General features: G+C 44.0%; 1 protein-coding gene across 1 annotated transcript; it reads left to right on the top strand.

Moving 5' to 3' along the window:
• The first annotated feature begins 7,593 nt into the window (after window positions 1-7,593).
• On the top strand, window positions 7,594-14,633 carry LOC112307268 (NUT family member 2G-like). Its single transcript, XM_053912246.2, has 8 exons — window positions 7,594-7,609; window positions 9,589-10,306; window positions 10,667-10,795; window positions 11,290-11,429; window positions 11,905-12,188; window positions 12,567-12,683; window positions 13,357-14,128; window positions 14,614-14,633. The coding sequence occupies exons 1-8, from the start codon at window positions 7,594-7,596 to the stop codon at window positions 14,631-14,633; spliced, it is 2,196 nt and encodes a 731-aa protein (XP_053768221.2).
• Window positions 14,634-18,543: the final 3,910 nt, after the last annotated feature.

Here is an 18,543-nt window from a genome sequence, read left to right as displayed (position 1 = left end):
TTTTTTAAAAAAAGGCTATAACAACAGACAAAGAAGGACCCAGCAATTCCACTGCTGGGTATTTATCCAAAGAAACCCAAAACACTAATTCAAAGACACATACCTACATTCATTATAGTATCATTTACAATTGCCAAGATATGGAAGCAACCTAAGTGTCCATCAACAGACAAATGCATAAACAAGATGTGGTACTATATATAGTGGAATATTAATATTACAAAAAAACCCACAAAATAATGAAATCCTGCCTCTTGTGACAACATTAATGGACCTAAAGGGCATTATGCTTAGAGAAATAAGTCAGACAGAAAAAGGCAAATACCATAAGATTTCACATATATTTGGAATCTAAAGAACAAAATAAACAAACAAAACAGAAACAAACTCATAGATACAGCGAACATTTTGATAGTTGCCAGATGAGAAGCAGGTTGGGAGGATGGATGAAAGAGAGGAAGGGAGTAAGAAGTTTAAATTGACAGTTATAAAAACAGTCACAAAAATATAAAGTACAGCAAAGAAATACAGTCACTAATATTGTAAGAACTATATATGGTGTCAGATTACATAAGTGTCTAATAACAATGTTGTACACCTGAAACTAATACAATATTGTATGTCAACTATAATTGAAAAAAAGCTTAATTATTTAGAAAAAAAGGAGCAGAGAATTCCTTCTGTCCACAGAGAATTGGGGAAAGGCAGGGTATATCCATCCCTTGGCATACACTCCAAAAAAATACTGGCCCCAGAACAACCAGGTCTGTCCAGCAAGCCATTCCAGCAATTTCCATTTGTTCCACTTGGTGGGGGATTTTCACTGCTGATTCGAGATACTGAGATACTCCTGTTCCTACCCCCTAAAACAGTGTCTGTGACTTCCCATTTCAACACCAAACCAAACCAACCAAAATAACCCCCCCCAAAACCCCAAAAAACCTTTACCTTGTATGCACATTTTACTGCATTTTTATTTAAAGTATAAAAATTTTAAAAATATAAAAGTAGGCAGAGCTCCATTCTGCCAACACCACACAATATGGTCAGTACAACACACTGTCATTTTATTGGGGATAGGTTATGAAGAGGGTGGTGAGAGTCACTAACAATCCACTTGGACCAACAGAAACAGTTGTTGGGGCATTCAAGCAAGTGAGATTGGCACATTCTGTTGGTGGAAGGATTTACCATGGGAGAGAAAAGGCCAGAAGGAGATTCACTATAAGGAAGGAAGGCCCAGAAATTCTCGGGTGGGACTAAGGGAGGCAGGAGGCAGATGTGGGGTCAGCTGGTGGCTACACTGATCATGTAGTTCCCTCTGGTGGGCTTGCAGGTCAACATGGGGTAGAGAAAAGAGGGTCAGGTCATCCTATCAGTGAAACAAAGCTGAGATGAGTGTCATCTCAGTGCTAGAAGCATCCCAAGACTTCAGGAAAAAAAAGGAGAGCATGTCTAAAGGGTTCAGGGGTGTCAGGGACATATATCTCCTCAGAGTAACACTCCCCACTCTCTCTAGGTCTCAGCTCCCAGCCCTCTACAGGGCCAAAGCCTCCCCACCTCCATCCCTGTTACTTCACTGACCCCTAACATCCTTCTCATACCTAAGGATTGAGGTTTCCATGGAGATAGGTTCATTGAGAACTAGTGATACAGCTTGTTGAGATACTACCCTGGGGGCCAATGGTCCTGGGGACACAAGGCTCTGTACACTTTCCCCACCTGGACCTCATGTTAAAGGTGTCCTTACCCAACAGCCATACACCAGGGGGGCCACAACACCTGTAGCTGCCCAGCTAATTCTTAGGGAGTTTGCCTTGGAGAACACTTGGCCACCTGACCTCCTGTCCAGGAAGCCCAAACACTTCCTGGCTGCTGCCTGTCACACCAGTAACACACCTGTGAAAGCTCTGCTCTGCACGGCTATCTGTCCACCAGGCTCACCCATCTAGGGTCCCTGATGCCAGGACCATACAAATGCTAAAGAAGTGTCCACCTGCCTAAGGGACAGACACCCCTGAACCCCTTTGCATGAGGAACGGCCAGAAATTACCAACATTTGTGGGGATTCTCTAGCCCTGAAGAATGGGCCAACCTGATAAAGAGCAATGAAATGATTCGGGATTACCAGGGTCCATGCACACATACAAGGATCTACTGCCCCAGATGCCCCACTCACAATTCATGTAGACCCTCCCATACACATACCTTACTGGTGCCCGAATATTCTTGCTTCACACACTAGTGATGTGCTGGTGAATGCCAAATTACACCCTCAGGGGGGATGCAGGAAAGACTTCATTTGTGGTGTGTACCTGGTATAAATATTCCCAGCGTGACTAACTTCAAGGTACATACCTGATGTCACAGAACACAGAGCCCAGAAGAGACATGTGCCATTGACTATCCCAAGCTAGTATTAGCCAGTTCCAGCTCATACCATTCCGTTTCATATTATGTGCACAGAATCCACTTACACCCTAAGTAGGACCCTCAATTCCCACTCTTCAGATATATAAGCAACAGGATTTTGTATATATACATACACACACACATGAATACATTTCTACCCCCACCCACACTGAATATACAGATAAAAATCTCTTACTACCTAAATCTGTGCAGACAAAACCCTAATCATCCTAAATATTCATGTGCTAGTCCTACAATTATATATGTATACACATAAAACTTGGGTCTTATTAAACTTGTGCAACCAATATACCACCCAGATGTAAATACTGACTACCTACTCGCAGGTTCTCTAAAACCACCAAGGACACATTATTTTTATGCCATCCTCCCCCCAAAATCCATAAACATATTCCACAATGCCTGAGCACACACACAATCTACACAGTCTCTTTGTTTCCAAACACACAAAGTGAACTCTCACATTCCCTGGAATACACACGCCATAAGCTCCAGGAACTCAAATACATACAAAGCCACAAATAACCTGTACTTATCAAATATATGTAAGTCCACCTTGCAAATACTGAGAAGATACATAGAAGCAATGCCACCAAATTCTGCAAGCATTACATTCTGGAACAGACACAAAGAGGCCCCTAAGCCTCCTGATACAGTGAAAAATCCCAAATACACACACCCACAAACCACTCGTGAATATACACCCCACATGCTCAGATAGATACACTCAAAACACAAAACAATGATAATCCCTTAACTCTCACTAATATACATGCACAATTCTCATATACCTATGCATGCATGCACACACACGCAAATATACCCAACCCCTGAACATAGAGGTCTCTCAAAAACTATACCTTATTCCACCTTTCCAGAATACAACTTCATCACCTCCCCCCTCAATATATAAAACAATATACTAAATATATATATATATATAACAAACTCTTGTATTTTCCAAAGAAATACATTTTAAATATTCTTAACAACCCTATATTCTCTATGAGCAAGCTTTGATAATTCATGCACCTGTGATAGACATGCACCTGTGATAGACATACACACAAACCAGTATACATGTGCAAGATACACAGAAATATTTCCAGCAAACCATATACGAAACAACTTCCAAACACCAAATTATCCCTGCCTAGTAAGAATCAGTTTTCATATCCACAAATACTAACATATAACTATATCACACACCTCTGAAACATATACAGTTCTTCCACTGCCCTGTATAAACACAGAAACCCATCTCTCCATCAAATACACACATACTTCCCAAAATATAAAGGCCTAATAGTGCCCCCACTGAAAAATATAAACACATAGCTCCAACAAATATTCCTCCAAACAGCCATGGTCTTTGAAATACACACCCAAACTCAGCTCCACAAGCCCAAATATACCCATAATCCCAGTACACTATAAATATGCAAATATATCACCCTATGTCCCAATGTCCCACATTACCTGCAATACATAACTCCACACTCCCAAATTCTCATACACAATAAACTCTTTTGTCTCACAGAATACAGAAGCAAAGAAACACCACATCAGATCATACAAACATCATACCACACCTGCATATGCAATATCCACCAGTCCTATAAAATAGTCTCAGACTTGCCCTCTACACAGTATAACAGGCATAGACAGTTCCTGAAAAAAATCACAAAAAGAAATGCACATAACCATACAGCATGCCCTGAATATACAATGACCTTTCCATGGTCCCCAAATACAAAACAAAAAGATCATACACCCAACCTAACGAACAAGCACTTTTTGCATATGTAGATAATCCTTCCAAATCAGCCATTAGCTAAATCCCCAAATTCAAGGCGGGGAATATCCCCTCAAATACCAAATTACAAACACCTGACCACCATACAATACAGCTCAAAACCCTCCAAATACAACACACAATCCTGAACACTCACAAAAACACAGGCATGACTTCCCCTTAATGACAAATATCCACAGACAAAACCAATACACACTTTTGAATACACTATCAGATTCCCACCAACCAAATAAATATGCACAAACCCCATCTTTGCTTGCAATTCCATGATTTGACATCAGACTTTATCAATTGCTATTAGATTCAGCAAACTCTGTCACCTCACTGACTTGCATTACTTCTTGCTGAATGGGAGAACAATTTTCACATTTGGAAGAACCACCGTGTACCCCAAGCTCATAATGCAGGAGACACAGAATGGCCCTCAGAGTTTAACAGCTTACATGCATTATTAGACCCCACTGCAGGCCAGCAATCATTGACCACCACCCCCAATACAACCTGTTGACACGCGGCCAATTCCGTGGTGTAAACACCACCGGAAGTGAGCTGGTGGGAACATGAACACAGACTGAGGAACAGACAGCCCACAGTGCATACCACTGTGAAGAGCTACGACATCTGAAGGGTGGAGAATCCTGCCTCCCTTCCTTGTATACCTAACAGATTCAGGAAGCCAGCATGCCGAGCCCCGTGCACAGCATGGACAGCCGTTAGGACCCCTACAGCCTGACTAGCGCATGCGCATGTTCCGGAGCCAACCCCCGCAACAACTGACGCTGGGAGCCCGTTGCTGGACAGAGCTCCGCCCCCAGTGGGCGTGCTCGCGCGTGCTGGCACCAGACGCCCTGGGGCCAGGCACCCTGGGAACCACCCAGGCTGTCCCTGAGAGAGAGGAAAGAAGTGGAGGGTGGGGGCTCCTTGTGAAGCTTCTCGGGCAAGTGCTCCTCCTCAGGAACATCCATGACCCTGCCTCCTTCAAACCTGTGAAATGAGCACTTAACGGTTTTAAAATTGCTAATGTGCAATCCATGCACTTAGCTAACCCTCGTGGAAGAGTTTTGGGTTCTACCTAAAGTACACATCCTCGAATTAGGGCAAGTATCTTCATACCCTTTGGATCGCACTTCCATGGTTTCTAAAAATAGTGGGTCTTTTATCCTAGCAAATCTGGAAGTTCCATTAAACAATGCTGGCAAAGAAATTTAGACCTGGGAAAAGCTATGAGAAATGCTTTGACATGACTACATTCCTAGAGTTTCTCTAAAGGCATTTATTGTGCTAGAATATTTTTCCTAGAGTATTTATTTAGTATGTGGAAGTTTTTCAATAAATGTTGATTTGCAGATGTTTCCATTGCAAGGTTGTTATAACATTGATCAAAACATGACTGTCTGAGCCAGTTTCCATTCATTTAGTAAGTAGCATGGGAGAAGTGTCACCTTCCCCTTCCTCCTTTTTTGTATTACATTGTAGAATTTCAGTTGGGAATAAAACAATATATGTAGTAGCAAATCAGCTTACTGACTTGAATTTGTAACACTTTCCAAAGAAACTGAAACCATCAGATCCTCTTTCTGATCATTTGGTGAAAGTAGAGCATTTGTCCTTCCACAGGATAACTCTGACGACCACTCACATCCAACAACACTAAACTTCTCCAAGTGCACAGACTGAAAACTACACTAGACACAAACATGGTATCTTGCCATTCCTCCAATGTTACATGACAGGGGAATATCAGTTTTCTTCTGAACCTTGAGATCCATACCCAAAGATGTATTTTCTCAGCCCTAAATGCCATCTCTTGACCTTTCTGCAGGAGTACTCAGAGATCAGGGACCAAAGCACTTTTCACTAACCCCTTCCATCACCAGTACCCCCAGATTACATTTGAGCTAATTTGATTACATCTGCTCCTAGGGTCTAGGACTTCGATGTAGTACAAAAATGATTGCAGTATTGAAATCAGATAATTTTCCCCAGTACAATTTTTATATCACTGGCCTCAAGATGACTCATTAAAACCCTATCAGAGCCATGAGTGAGAATCTTGTAAATAATTGGTTCACTGAGGGGAGGAAGCAACAAGGAAGCATGCCTTTCTTGAGTGAGTGACTAAGTACAACATTTTGCCTCACCAGACCTCTAATATGAAAGTTTTGGTTGAAAATCACTTAAGGTTACATACATGATAAAAGCTCAAGTCCTGAGAAATATCTTCAAGTTGTTTATTTTTTCAATCCCCATTGTAGTTTTGGAAATAAAGTCTACCCTGGTTTTGCTTGAATTATTCTCACCTCATCTTCTTTGGAGTCATTTTTTCCTGGCAAGTGACAAGAAATTTCTTAACCACCAATGGGAGTTGTTTTAAATGAATGTTCACAGTGTGGGACAGTCCTTCTAAACCTCTCTTCTCTTCCTTAACACCCTACCATCAGTCGGAATTCTGCTGCTACAGCACAAACGGAAGATTGACTCCCAAGAAATTTGGTTGCAATCCTCCGAAGTTCCACCCCTTATCTCCCTTGATCAATTTCCTAACAATCCTCTCCTCTCACAAAACACAAATCCTTGTCCATATCATTTTGCCGGTGATAAACTGGCATTTATGCACAATATAAAAATAAGAATCAAACAAACCATGATTTATATGCAGATGAGATCACATGCAATGATGAGTGTAGATTCCAAAGAGCAAGTGTATATGATGCAGACAGGAAATTTGGAAGGTAATGAGCAGGGCTTCCAAGCTCAGACTGGCAAGTTAGGACTTAGGTAGATACCGATTTTTGTGAATGGGGGTTAGACATCGGGGAGAGAATTTTGGTTTTGTCTCAAAGTGCACATCCATCTCATGTGTAGTAGAATTTTAACAGCTAGTAAAGCCAGGACCTTAGGATGTTAAGCCCCATTAACATAACATGTGGAAGCAGGTTGAGGGACCCAAAACTAGGTTGATGGATCAAGAACTGAAATAAAAGGCGCATCAAGTAAAATCTTTTTACTGTGAATTTTAAAAAATGGTGCATAAATTGCCTAAAGAGGTACACACCAATTATGTGGCCACGTAAAATCTGAAAGGAACTTTTGGTTCTTGCTGACCTGCCAGAGCCCTCCATGGAATGTCTCCCCACCCTCACCCACCCAGGCCTACCTGCCCTCTGCCCCTCCCCCACTGTAGAATGTCTGGAGTCCTACATTCTGCTGTTTAAATTCAAACTCTTCCTTCCCTCACTGGATGCTGAGCATCTGTTGGAGCAGGTTACTCTCTGGTCCTGGACTTGAATTTTCTCATTGTGGAGGCCACTAGGCAGCGGTGGTCAGTTCCTGAGCCTGCAGGGATGGCTTCAACAGGAGGTAAGCCTATAAATTGGAGGGGAGTGTGTTTTAGAGACTGAGCTGCCTCTCAAAACTTGACCCTTTCACTGGGGAAACATCGTTTGGACTGAAGTAGAGGAAGGAGAGAGCACTGGGCTTCCAAGGCCCTGTCACCCAGGGAGGCTGGGAGCCAATAGAAACCTGTGACAGCACTGGACAGGAGGATCCTGAGAGGTGGGTCAGGATGAACCAGGGGAAATGCCTGGGTGTGGAGAGAGAACGGCACCAGGCACTCGGATTCTTTCTAGAAGGGAGACAAGCCACTTTGACATGTGTGTGTATACAGTAATGGACTGTATCATGGTGGTAGCACAGGGAGGGTCGCAGGAAAGCCTAGTCCTGTGTCCTGTTCTTCAGGCACCTGCAGCTTGCTCCACAATCTTTCTAAGGGATTGGAAGTGACTATACAAGAGCTAATGGGGGCAGTGAGAAGAGACTGTCTTAGCCAGAAAATTGTCCAGGGGACTGTCTGTGGCCAAGTCTACAAGGTACCTCACCTGCCACAGCCCAGAGCTTCTCCACTCCTTCCACCCAGAGCTCATTTCTCCTCACCCCAGGGAGCTTCTTGTCTTGGAATCCATGAGGACAGGGAAGCCAGGTAACTTCCATCAAGATGGGGCTCAGTTCCCTGGCTTGTCCTGAATTGTTCCCTCTCTGTGGCAAGTCAGTTCTTCAGACCTGCTCCTCTCATCATGCATTTCACAGCACACCCTCTGCTCTGCCTTGAGCCTTTGAGATGTGGGGGGTTACTATAGTCCACGTCACTGAGTCACAAACAGAAGACAGACATGGACCATGATTGGTTTTCTCAGGGAATGCCTGTGAAATGGATTCATTTTTAAACGGGGTGAGGGAAGTGGCACAGAAGGAGGAAGGCAATCTTCTGTATCATTAGCAAAGGTCCTCGGACACCTGTCCTGAGTAATTTGGGGCATGTGGTGTGTAGCTTGTTCTTCTAGGGTCTGCACGAATTCCTCTGAACAGGGATGTGTTCCAGACAACATTGTTTCACTGACACCTGACTCACACCTGGTTCTTCCTGTGTTTTCATTTTCCATTTTGGGGAGTTGGAAGGAGAAGGACCACAGTCTTCAGTTCCATGACTATCTAATATGACAGCAGCTATGGAAGTTTCTGGAAACTTCCACTGATAACCCCATTGCTCCACATTCCTCAGCCCTTTTCTAACTCTCTGCAGTCATTGCTAGCTGTGAAAGGACAGAATCTGAGGGACACAATGCCTATTTCACAGACACCTCTCCTGGGAACAGAGCTCCAGAAGGTGGTCATTAGTTTGAGCGCTGGGGCAGCAGTGGCAGAACCTGGCCCGTGTTAACTGTTTGCTGTTGTTGGCTCTCACATGCGTGTGCATGCCAAACTGGTGTGTTAAAGGGTTATATTAGGGTTTCTGGTGTCTTCCTGTGGAGAGAGATATTGCTCAAGTGTTTTTGTATTGATGTGCAAGTCCAGGAAAGAAAGAGAGTGATTAATATTGAGGAAAAGGAAGACTGAGGAGGAGATAGGACCTCTTAATAAAACCCTTAGGGTGCCAGAACTTACCTTGGAGAAGGCCTCCACCACTAGTGTGTCTGCCTACAGTGTTTCTCACAGAGCAAATTTCTGCCCAGTGCCATGTCCTGGGGGACAGCCTCTCAGGCTGGCAGGACCAGGTGCCAGAGCTTCCTTAGAGAAGCTCTCTGAGTCAGTGCTGGCTAGGGCTGTTTTTTCTCAGCAGACAGTGGTCAGGGAGCGTTGGTGAACAGGGAGCAAGCTCTCCAGTGGAATAATTCTCAACTGGAGGTCAGAGCATGTCAATGACTTGAGTGCATTTGCACAGTTAGCCCCATCTAAATGGCCTTCACAGCTCTGATTCCCCAGTGACTAAAGGGGACCTAGAGCATATCACTCTTGTTTGCTGATTCTCCTACTCCATTCACCCCTTCCCTTTGTCTCAACAGCATCTGCAGTGCTAGGAGCGGATGTGATCTTGAGCCCTGGTGCCTCCATGACTCCTTTCATCGCATTGCCCTTTCCCCCATCCACTCCTGGCCCTGCACATCAGCCACTTTGGGAGCAGCACGTACCACCCCTGGTGACCCCGTCATTCCCTCCTGATCAACCCCTGATGCTGCTGGCTTTGCCCAGGACACCTCTGGTGTCAGAGGATACTGCTCATGGCTCTATTGGGACTGGGGCTTGCAACATTGTTGTACAGGTCAGGTCAGAAGCGGGGCAACCACAGCCCTCCCAGACTCAGACCATTGTCCTGACACAGACCCCTCTCAACGGGAGTGATCCAGGGGCCCCCTGTGGGGGTGCTGCGTGTCCTGCACCCTTATTCTTGCAAGCCTCTGCAGTAGAGAAGATTGCACCTGCCTCGGCTTTTGGGGGCACCCAGCCCCACGAGAGAGGCTGGTTTCCTGGCCTTTCTATCCAAGCTCCACAACCAGCTGCCCAGCTGGCCCCCATCGTACCCCCAATGAGCCCTGGGCCACAGCCACATGGGGTTTCCAGTGAGGGTAGCCTGGCCACCACCCAGTCCAAGGCCTTGTCAGATGACTCCTGTAACCCTAACAGTGTGTACAAAAACTTCCGACGTTGGCAAAGCTTCAAGGCCCTGGCCCGGAGGTACCTTCCCCAGAGTCCTGATACAGAAGCTCTTTCCTGCTTTCTCATGTGAGTGCTCTGGGTAGGCACACAGAAGACTCACCTGGGGCTTTCACATAACAGAGGAACATGGGATGGACATACAGGCTGGCTTATCCTGGGGTACAAGGAGGAAGGTCTGAGGGTGGTGTCCCAGCTGTAGGTTGAGAGTGGATGGTTGGCTTCAAGCCTAGGTTTATGCGTTGGTATAAATGTGCAGCAGAAACAACAGGAGCTGGGAAGACTTGTCTTTGCACACACAGATTCTTCCTGTCTCATTGGCTGGCACTCATGTTGGGTGGGAGGTGGGAACGTGTGCTGTGAACAGCTGGGTGAGTCAGGCAGGTGGAGGCCAGGATGTAGACTATGACTGACCCCGAGCTATTATAGCCCAGTGCTCCGGTCTCTGTCCCGCCTGAAGCCCACCATGACATTGGAGGAGGGAATGTGGCGGGCCATGCAGGAATGGCAGCACAAAAGCAACTATGACCGGATGATCTATTATGAGATGGCAGAAAAGTGAGTCAGGGTTCTGGGTCCCAACCCCTGTGGGGAATGGGTGGACTAAGTTGTGGGAGGCGGCGCTAACTGCAGGGCAGGACACAGCTGTGGCAGTGCTCATCAGAGAGGATGTTGTGGGTTGGCATAGGGTTCCTGCAGCCCAGAGGCCGTTCTAACCTCTGGAAGCCTTTCCCTCACTTTCAGAGCGTGGGTTCTTCTGGCCTATGTCCCCCAGGAGCTCCACCCTCCTGTAATCTTGACCCATCCTTGGCTCTACATGAAGGCTCAGGACAGGCTGGGGTGAATGTGCCCAACCAGTGCTGTGAGACTCCTGCCAGAGGGCCTGTGCAGGGAATGTGTTCCACCAGCCAGACTCCTGCCTCCTCAGTGGCCCAGGCCCCTGACAGCCACATAGCACTTGCTCTCCATCCCCCCATCAGCTGCTGCCTTTGCTGGGCTCTGGGTGGCTTCCTTCTCAGTGAAGCCGGTGCTTCCCTGACCCACACCCCCAGGTTCATGGAATTTGAAGCAGAGGATGAGATGCAGATTCAGAAGTTGCAGTTGATGAAGGGGGTGCAGGGCCCTCCTCCTCCAGCCCCACCAAGACCTGATCCTCAGGGGCTCCCAGCCCCAGTGCTGGACCCGCAGCCAGGTATGGCAGCACATTCTCAAAGGAACCCCTGGCCAAAGGCAACAGGGCCCTAGGGCAGGCCAACTGTTCCCACATTGGTCCTTTTCCCTCAAAGGGAATTTGGTCTTCCAACTGAATAGCCATGACAGCTGGGGCCTCAGCTATTCTTTGTCACCATGGCGTCTGCACCTGGTCAACTTTCATGATACTTCTCCAATCTCTCTGTCAAAGGACCCAACATTAAGTCCATTCAGAAGCATGTTGGAATGGGGGTGTGTGGGGGGGAACCCTTGGAGAATCAGTGGTTCTACATCTCTTCACACATGACTCTTGGATTCTCTACTCTCCTCTCCCCTCAGGCAGTCACATGGCTTTAGGTGGTCCTAACCCAGCCACACTCATGTTAATGCCCCCCAAACACTGCCTTCACCATCACATGCTCAAGAGGTAGAAGCTCTAGCTCTTCACATTTTCCCCTCTTCCATCTCTGCTCTAGCACCTACTCCCAGGAAAACCATATCCAGGGCCCAGCGAGCCCACAGACACCAGAGACCCCTGGAGACCAAGACACCAAATGAGATTCCTCCTGAGGCCGTGAAAGAGTACATGGACATCATGGACGAGCTGCTGGGGCCTACCCACTCTGCCACAGGGCAGTCAGGTAGAGAATGGGAAGAGGACAGAAAGGAGTTGCAGCAGGAAGAGCTTGGGAACTACCCAGACCTTGGTCTCCTGAGCTACATTGACAAGCTTTGCTCCCAGGAAGACTTTGTCACCAAGGTAGGCTGACTGGAGTTCTGGAATCTACAAGATTCCAGAGGGTGGTACTGCAGTACCCAGACCTGGGTTCTACCAGTGCTGATGGGATTAAGCTTTGCTATTTGTTCCTGAGCTGCGTGCGTACTTGGGTGTGAGTGTGTATCTATGTGTGCATGTGTGCACATTGTGTGTGTGTGCTGTTTCCATATGTGGGTGTGCCCTTTTGTTTTTATGCTTATGTGCTCATGTATGTGTAGCTGATGATCATGACATTGTAAAACACCCACTTTGTGCACAAGGATGTGGTAGGTCTTTGCTTTTCCACTTTTCTTCCTGGTCCTGCTGACTCACAGGTTACTCCCTGCTAAGGATGCTCACAGCTTCTCCCTTCTGTCTCAGGTGGAGGGAGTCATTCACCCCCAGTTCATGGAACAACTGATTTCCCCAGAAGTAAAGCTGGATCTCTTGGGCCTAACTGAAGAGTTGGAGCAAGAAGAAGGACTCACTCCTGCCCAGGTGAGCCAGGGGACAGAGGGACCTCAAGAAGATGGAGGGGGCCTCCAGGTGAGCCATGGGAAAAGAGGACCCCAAGTGAATTAAAGGAGGGAAGGACCCCAGGTAGGACACTGGAGGGAGGGGCCCTGGGTGAGTCAGGGATGGGAAGACTCCAGGTAGTTTGTGGGTGGGGAGACCCCAGGTGAGCCGTGGGAGGGAAGGACTCCAAGTAAGATAGAGGAGGGACCAAATAGGTGGATCAGGGAGGGAGGGATTCCAGGGAGATCAGTGATGGGGGGACTCCAGGTGAGCTATGAGAGGAGCACCCAGGTAAACTAGGCAGGGAACAACCCAGAACAGGGGTGCACATGACTCGGTCCTGCCCGCCCTTGTCTGTAAGCAAGACATGCCAAGTGGCCAGCTCTGGGATGGGCGTAGGGCAGGATGACGAGAAGGAGAGGACAATAGAAAGAAGAGGGTGATAGGAAAGTGGGGACACCAGAAGGGGAGAGATGGATACAATGCTGGGAGCATGGCGCAGGAGGATGGCAGGAGACCCACATGTCTGTTTAGGATTCAAGTCAATGTGTCACCCCCTTTCTTCCTCCCCCCAATGCCATTGTCCCATCACCCACACTCCCCCTTCTCTCATTTGCTTGTGCAAAGCCAATCACTGTCCCCCTCTTCCTCACAGCTGGTAGAGAAGCGACTCCTGGCCTTGAAGGGGGAGGAGGGTGTGCAGCCACCTCCAAGTCACCATGCACCACTGTTGGACTCAGGTCCTTCTGAATCTGTGGCTGGCCAAGATGCCCAGAGATGTTACCACAGCCTCCAGCTGGGAGTCAGTGACAAATCCTGCCCACCAGAGACTAACTTCAAGGACCATCAAAGGCACAGTCAAGCAGATGCCCATCTGTCCAGGCCCAAAGCCTTTGCTGTCTCTTCAGGACGTCAGGAGTACCTACCACTCCAGGCTCCCCACTCTCCTCCCCAGGGTCATGGACATACTTACTCTGGCCTGGGACCCAGGGATGCCTACATTCCCAGAGAGGCCTCTCCTGTTAGGGAGACTCATAGGCCAGTGGACAGGTCCAGAGAAAATGAGGAGGACCTCCCCAGCCTGGCCTTCCTCTGGGCCTCTCCTGAAAGCCTACTGCCCTCTGGACTCTCTCTGAGTCCTGTCCCTGCCTCGGGCCTTGCCTGCCCTGGAGGCTGGGGACCCCAGGGATCTGCCCAGTCCCAGTTCTTTCAGACACTAGGCCTTAGCCAAGTTGCACCTGCAGCTTCCAAGTCTGGGAATGCTCTGGGTGGGGGCCCAGCCCATGCTGAAAAGACCCCCATCCTAGGATCTGACCTCAGTGTCTCTGGGAAGCCATTCTTGGCTCTGGAAATGGTTCACTCCTCACAGCCTCAAAAGAGAAAGTGTGACCAGTCTGTCACAGAGAGGAGTAGTAAGCGGCATTACAGTGAGTGGGGTGTCCCTCCCACTTCCAGCTGTCTGCCACAGGAGCCATGGGCTCCTCCTCATCTCAAATTTAATCTTGACTATTCTACTAACATGGGAATTAGGGAGGGAGGGCAGGATCATTAGGGAAGGGTTGGGTCTGGTGGGATAGGAGCAGCCCCTTTGGGGCATTGTGTGTAAATTATGAATAAAGATGGTTTTGTTGAGAAATGCTCTGGTGGCCACTGTCTCCTTACTCAGGTCTGAGCTGCTCCTTGGAGAGGAGACTTGACAGAAAGAAAGGTTGTGGGAGATCACTGGCACTATGGATTTACAGATGAACTTCTAGTTCCTCTATCCAAGCGCACAGGGACCCCTTCTAATTCCTCCTGAGAACACACAGCTCTCTAATCTCCAGGGACCTATACCATCACCCCTACTCCCAAGGCCAAATTGGGTGAGAGGCCTCTTGTGGCCTCCCATTATTATTTGTACTCTGAACCCTAGGCATTGGGAACTTCTTTTGAGACATTTAACCCTATGGACCATTAACCAGTTTTATAGAATAACTGGAGTCATTTCTTGTCTTTAGAAAGTTTCTCTTTCCTTCCTGGAAGCAGTCAGATAACAATACTTGAAAATCCTCAGCTCTACCAACTCTACTTTACCCAGCAAGACTATTATTTGGAATCAATGGAGAGATTTAAAAAACTTCCCAGATAAGAAAAACATTAAAAAGTTCATCACCACAAACCAGCTTTATAAGAAATGTTGAGGATAAAATAAGAGAAAAAATCATAAATATAATTATACAATGGCAATAACTGCATACCTATCAATAATCACCTTAAATGCAAATGGTTTAAATGCTCCAATCAAAAGACATAGGGTGACTGAATGGATAAGAAAACAAGACTCATACATATGCTGTCTACAAGAGAAACACTTTAAATTGAAAGACACACACAGACTGAAATTAAAGGGGAGAAAAATGATATTTCATGCAAATAGAAACCAAAAGCAAAGATGGTGTATCAAAATCTATATTCAACAAAATAGGCTTTTAAAAGGCTAGAACAAGAGCCAAAAAAAGACATTTCATAATGATGAAGGAATCAACCCAGCAAAAGGATATAACCCTTGTAAACATTTATGCACTCAATGTAGGAGTACCTAAATATATAAAGCAAATATTGACACACATAAAAGGAAAGATCAGCAGTGATTATAGGTAAATTTAACACCCCATTGACATCAGTGGATAGATCTGCCAGACAAAAATCAACAAAGAAACAATGGTCTTAAACAATACACTATATCAGATGGATTTAATTGATATTTTAGAGTATTTAATCCAAAAGCAGCAAAATCTGCATTCTTTTCAAGTGTATATGCAACATTTTTCCAAGTTAGACCACGTTAGGCCACAAAACAAGTCTCAATACATTTAAGATTAAAATTCTACAAAGCATTTTCTTTAACCACAATTGTATGAAACTAGAAATCCATTACAAAAAGAAAACTGAAAAACACACAAACACAGGAAAACTAGATAATATGCTACTAAACAAAAAATAGATTAACAACTATATCAAGGAAAAATTTTTTAAAAAGTACCTTGAGGTAAATAAAAAAGAAATCATAGGATCAAAAGAATCTATAAGACACAGCCAAAAAAGTTGTAAGAGGAAAATTCATAGCAACAGAAGCTTACCTCAAGACACAAGAAAAATCTCAATAAATAATCTAACTTTACACTTAAAGGAACTAGAAAAGGAGAACAAAAAATCCCAAAATGAGTAGAAGGAAAGAAGTAATAAAGATCAGAGTGGAAATAAAATAAAGCCTAAAAAAAAACAACAGAAAAGGTCAATGAAACCTTCGAAAAGATAAACAAAATTGATAAATCTTTAACTAGTTTCTCTAGGAAAAAAGAGAGAAGACCCAAATAAATAAAATCAGAAATTAAAAGAAGTGACAACTGACACCACAGAAATATGATTGTAAGAAAATGCTACAAACAATTATATGCCAACACAATGGACAATCTGGAAGAAATATGTAAATTCCTAGGAATATACACTCTTCCAAGACTGGGTCAAGAAGAAACAGAAAATCTGAACAGACCCATAACTACTAAAGAAATTGAAGTAGTAATCAAAAAACTTCCAAAAAACAAAAGTCCTGAACTGAATGTTCCAAGGAATTCAAAAGGAAGGAAGGGCCCCAAGTTTATATTTTATGAAGCCAGCACTACCCTGATTCTAAAACCAAACAAAGACATTTGAAAAAGAAAATTATAGAACGACATCCCTGATGAACATACATGCAAAATACTTAACAAAATATTTGCAAACCAAATTCAGGAACACATTAAAAAGATCATACACTATGATCAAGTAGGATTTATTCTTGGGATGCAAGGTTGGACCAATATCCACACATTAGTTAGCATGATACATGGCATAAACAAAATGAAGAATAGAAATCATATGAGCACATCACAGATACAGAACAAGCATTTGACAAAATCCAGCATTCATTTATGATAAAAAATAACTCTCAGTAAAGTGGTAATAGAAAGAACATACCTCAACATAATAAAGGCCATATTTTAAAAAATATCATCATATTCAATAGGGAAAAGCTACAAGCATGTTCCTTCAGATCAGGAACAAGACAAAGATGTCCACTTTCACCATTTTTATTCAATATATTGTGGTATTGAGGATTCTATCCATGGTAATCAGACAAGAAAAAAAAAAGCAACCAAATTGGAAAGGAAGAAGTAAAACTATGGAACATTTTTACCCAATGGAATACTATGCAGCAGAAAGAAAGAAGGAGCTCCTACCCTTTGCAACAGCATGGATAGATGTAGAGAGCATTATGCTAAGTGAAATAAGCCAGGCAGTAAAAGACAAATACCATATGATCTCACCTTTAACTGGAACCTAATCAATAAAACAAACAAGCAAGCAAAAAATAACCAGAGACATTGAAATTAAGAACAATCTGACAGTAACCAGAAGAGAGGTGAGAGGAGATAATGGGGGGGAGGATGGGGGGAATGGTTTTCAGAAACAACTATAAAGGACACATGGAAAAAAACAGGAGGTGGGTGGAAGAAGGGGAGGGAGGTAGGGATGGCTGGGATGGGAGGGGAGTGATGGGCAGTAAATGCAGACAATTGTAATTGAACAACAATAAGATAATTTTTTTTTAAAAAGAAGTAACTCATTATTTGCTGATAACATAATACTTTATACACAGAGCTCTAAAGATTGCAGCAATAAACTATTAGAACTGATATTCAATGTTTTAAATAAATTAGCAGGATACAAAATGAATATTCAGAATTTAGTTGCATTTTTATATACCAGTAACAACCTATCAAAAAGAAAAAAAATTTAAAGCAATCCCATTTACAATTGCATCAAAAAAAATAAATACCTACAAATAAACTTAAACAAGGATGTAAAAGATCCAAACTCAAAAATTATAAAACACTGAAGAAAGAAATTGAAGAAGATAGAAGGAAATAGAAGCATATATTTGTGTATATGAGAAAGAAGAATTAACATTGTTAAAATGTCCATGTTACCCAAAGCAGTCTACAGATTCAATGCAATCCCTATTAAAATACCAATGGCACTTTTCACAGAAATGGAACAAATAATTCTGGCCCTGAATAGCACAGCAATCTGGAGAAAAAAGAACAAAGTTGGTGGTATCATGCTCCCTGATGAGTAACTATACTACAAGGCTGTAGTAACCAAAACAGGATGATACTGGTACTATATAAAAACAGACACATAGATCAATGAAACAGAATAGAGAAACCAGAAATAAACCTGTACTTATATGGTCAATTAATCTATGACAAAGAGGCAAGAATATACATGGGTTAAAAACAGTCTCTTTAATAAATGGTGTTGGGAAAACTAGACAGATACATGCAAAAAAATGGAACTAGAGCAATTTTTATGTCATAAACAAGAATAAAATCAAGATGGATTAAAGACTACAATGTAAGACTTGAAATCATAAATCTTCTAGAAAAAAACAGGCAGTAAACTTTTTATTGTTTTAAATATGTTTTTTAAATTTTTCAATTACAGTTTACATACAATATATTAGTTTCAGTTTAAAACATGTGATTAGACATGTATATAACTTACAAAGTGATCACCCAAACAAGTCTCATACCCATCTAACACCATAGGTAATTATTGTAATATTATTGACTATGTTCCCTATGCTATAGTTTACAACCCCATGACTGTTTTTATAACTGGCATTTTGCACATCTTAATGCCTTCTTTTTCCCATCTTCCCAACACCCTTTCATCTGGCAACCATCAAAATGTTCTCTGTATCTACAAATTTGTTTCCTTTTTATTTGTTTATTTATTTTGTTTTTTAGATTCAGCAGTG

Source organism: Desmodus rotundus, chromosome 1, assembly GCF_022682495.2.
Source record: "Desmodus rotundus isolate HL8 chromosome 1, HLdesRot8A.1, whole genome shotgun sequence".
NCBI lineage: Eukaryota > Metazoa > Chordata > Mammalia > Chiroptera > Phyllostomidae > Desmodus > Desmodus rotundus.
This window is presented reverse-complemented; position numbering and strand designations above follow the sequence as displayed.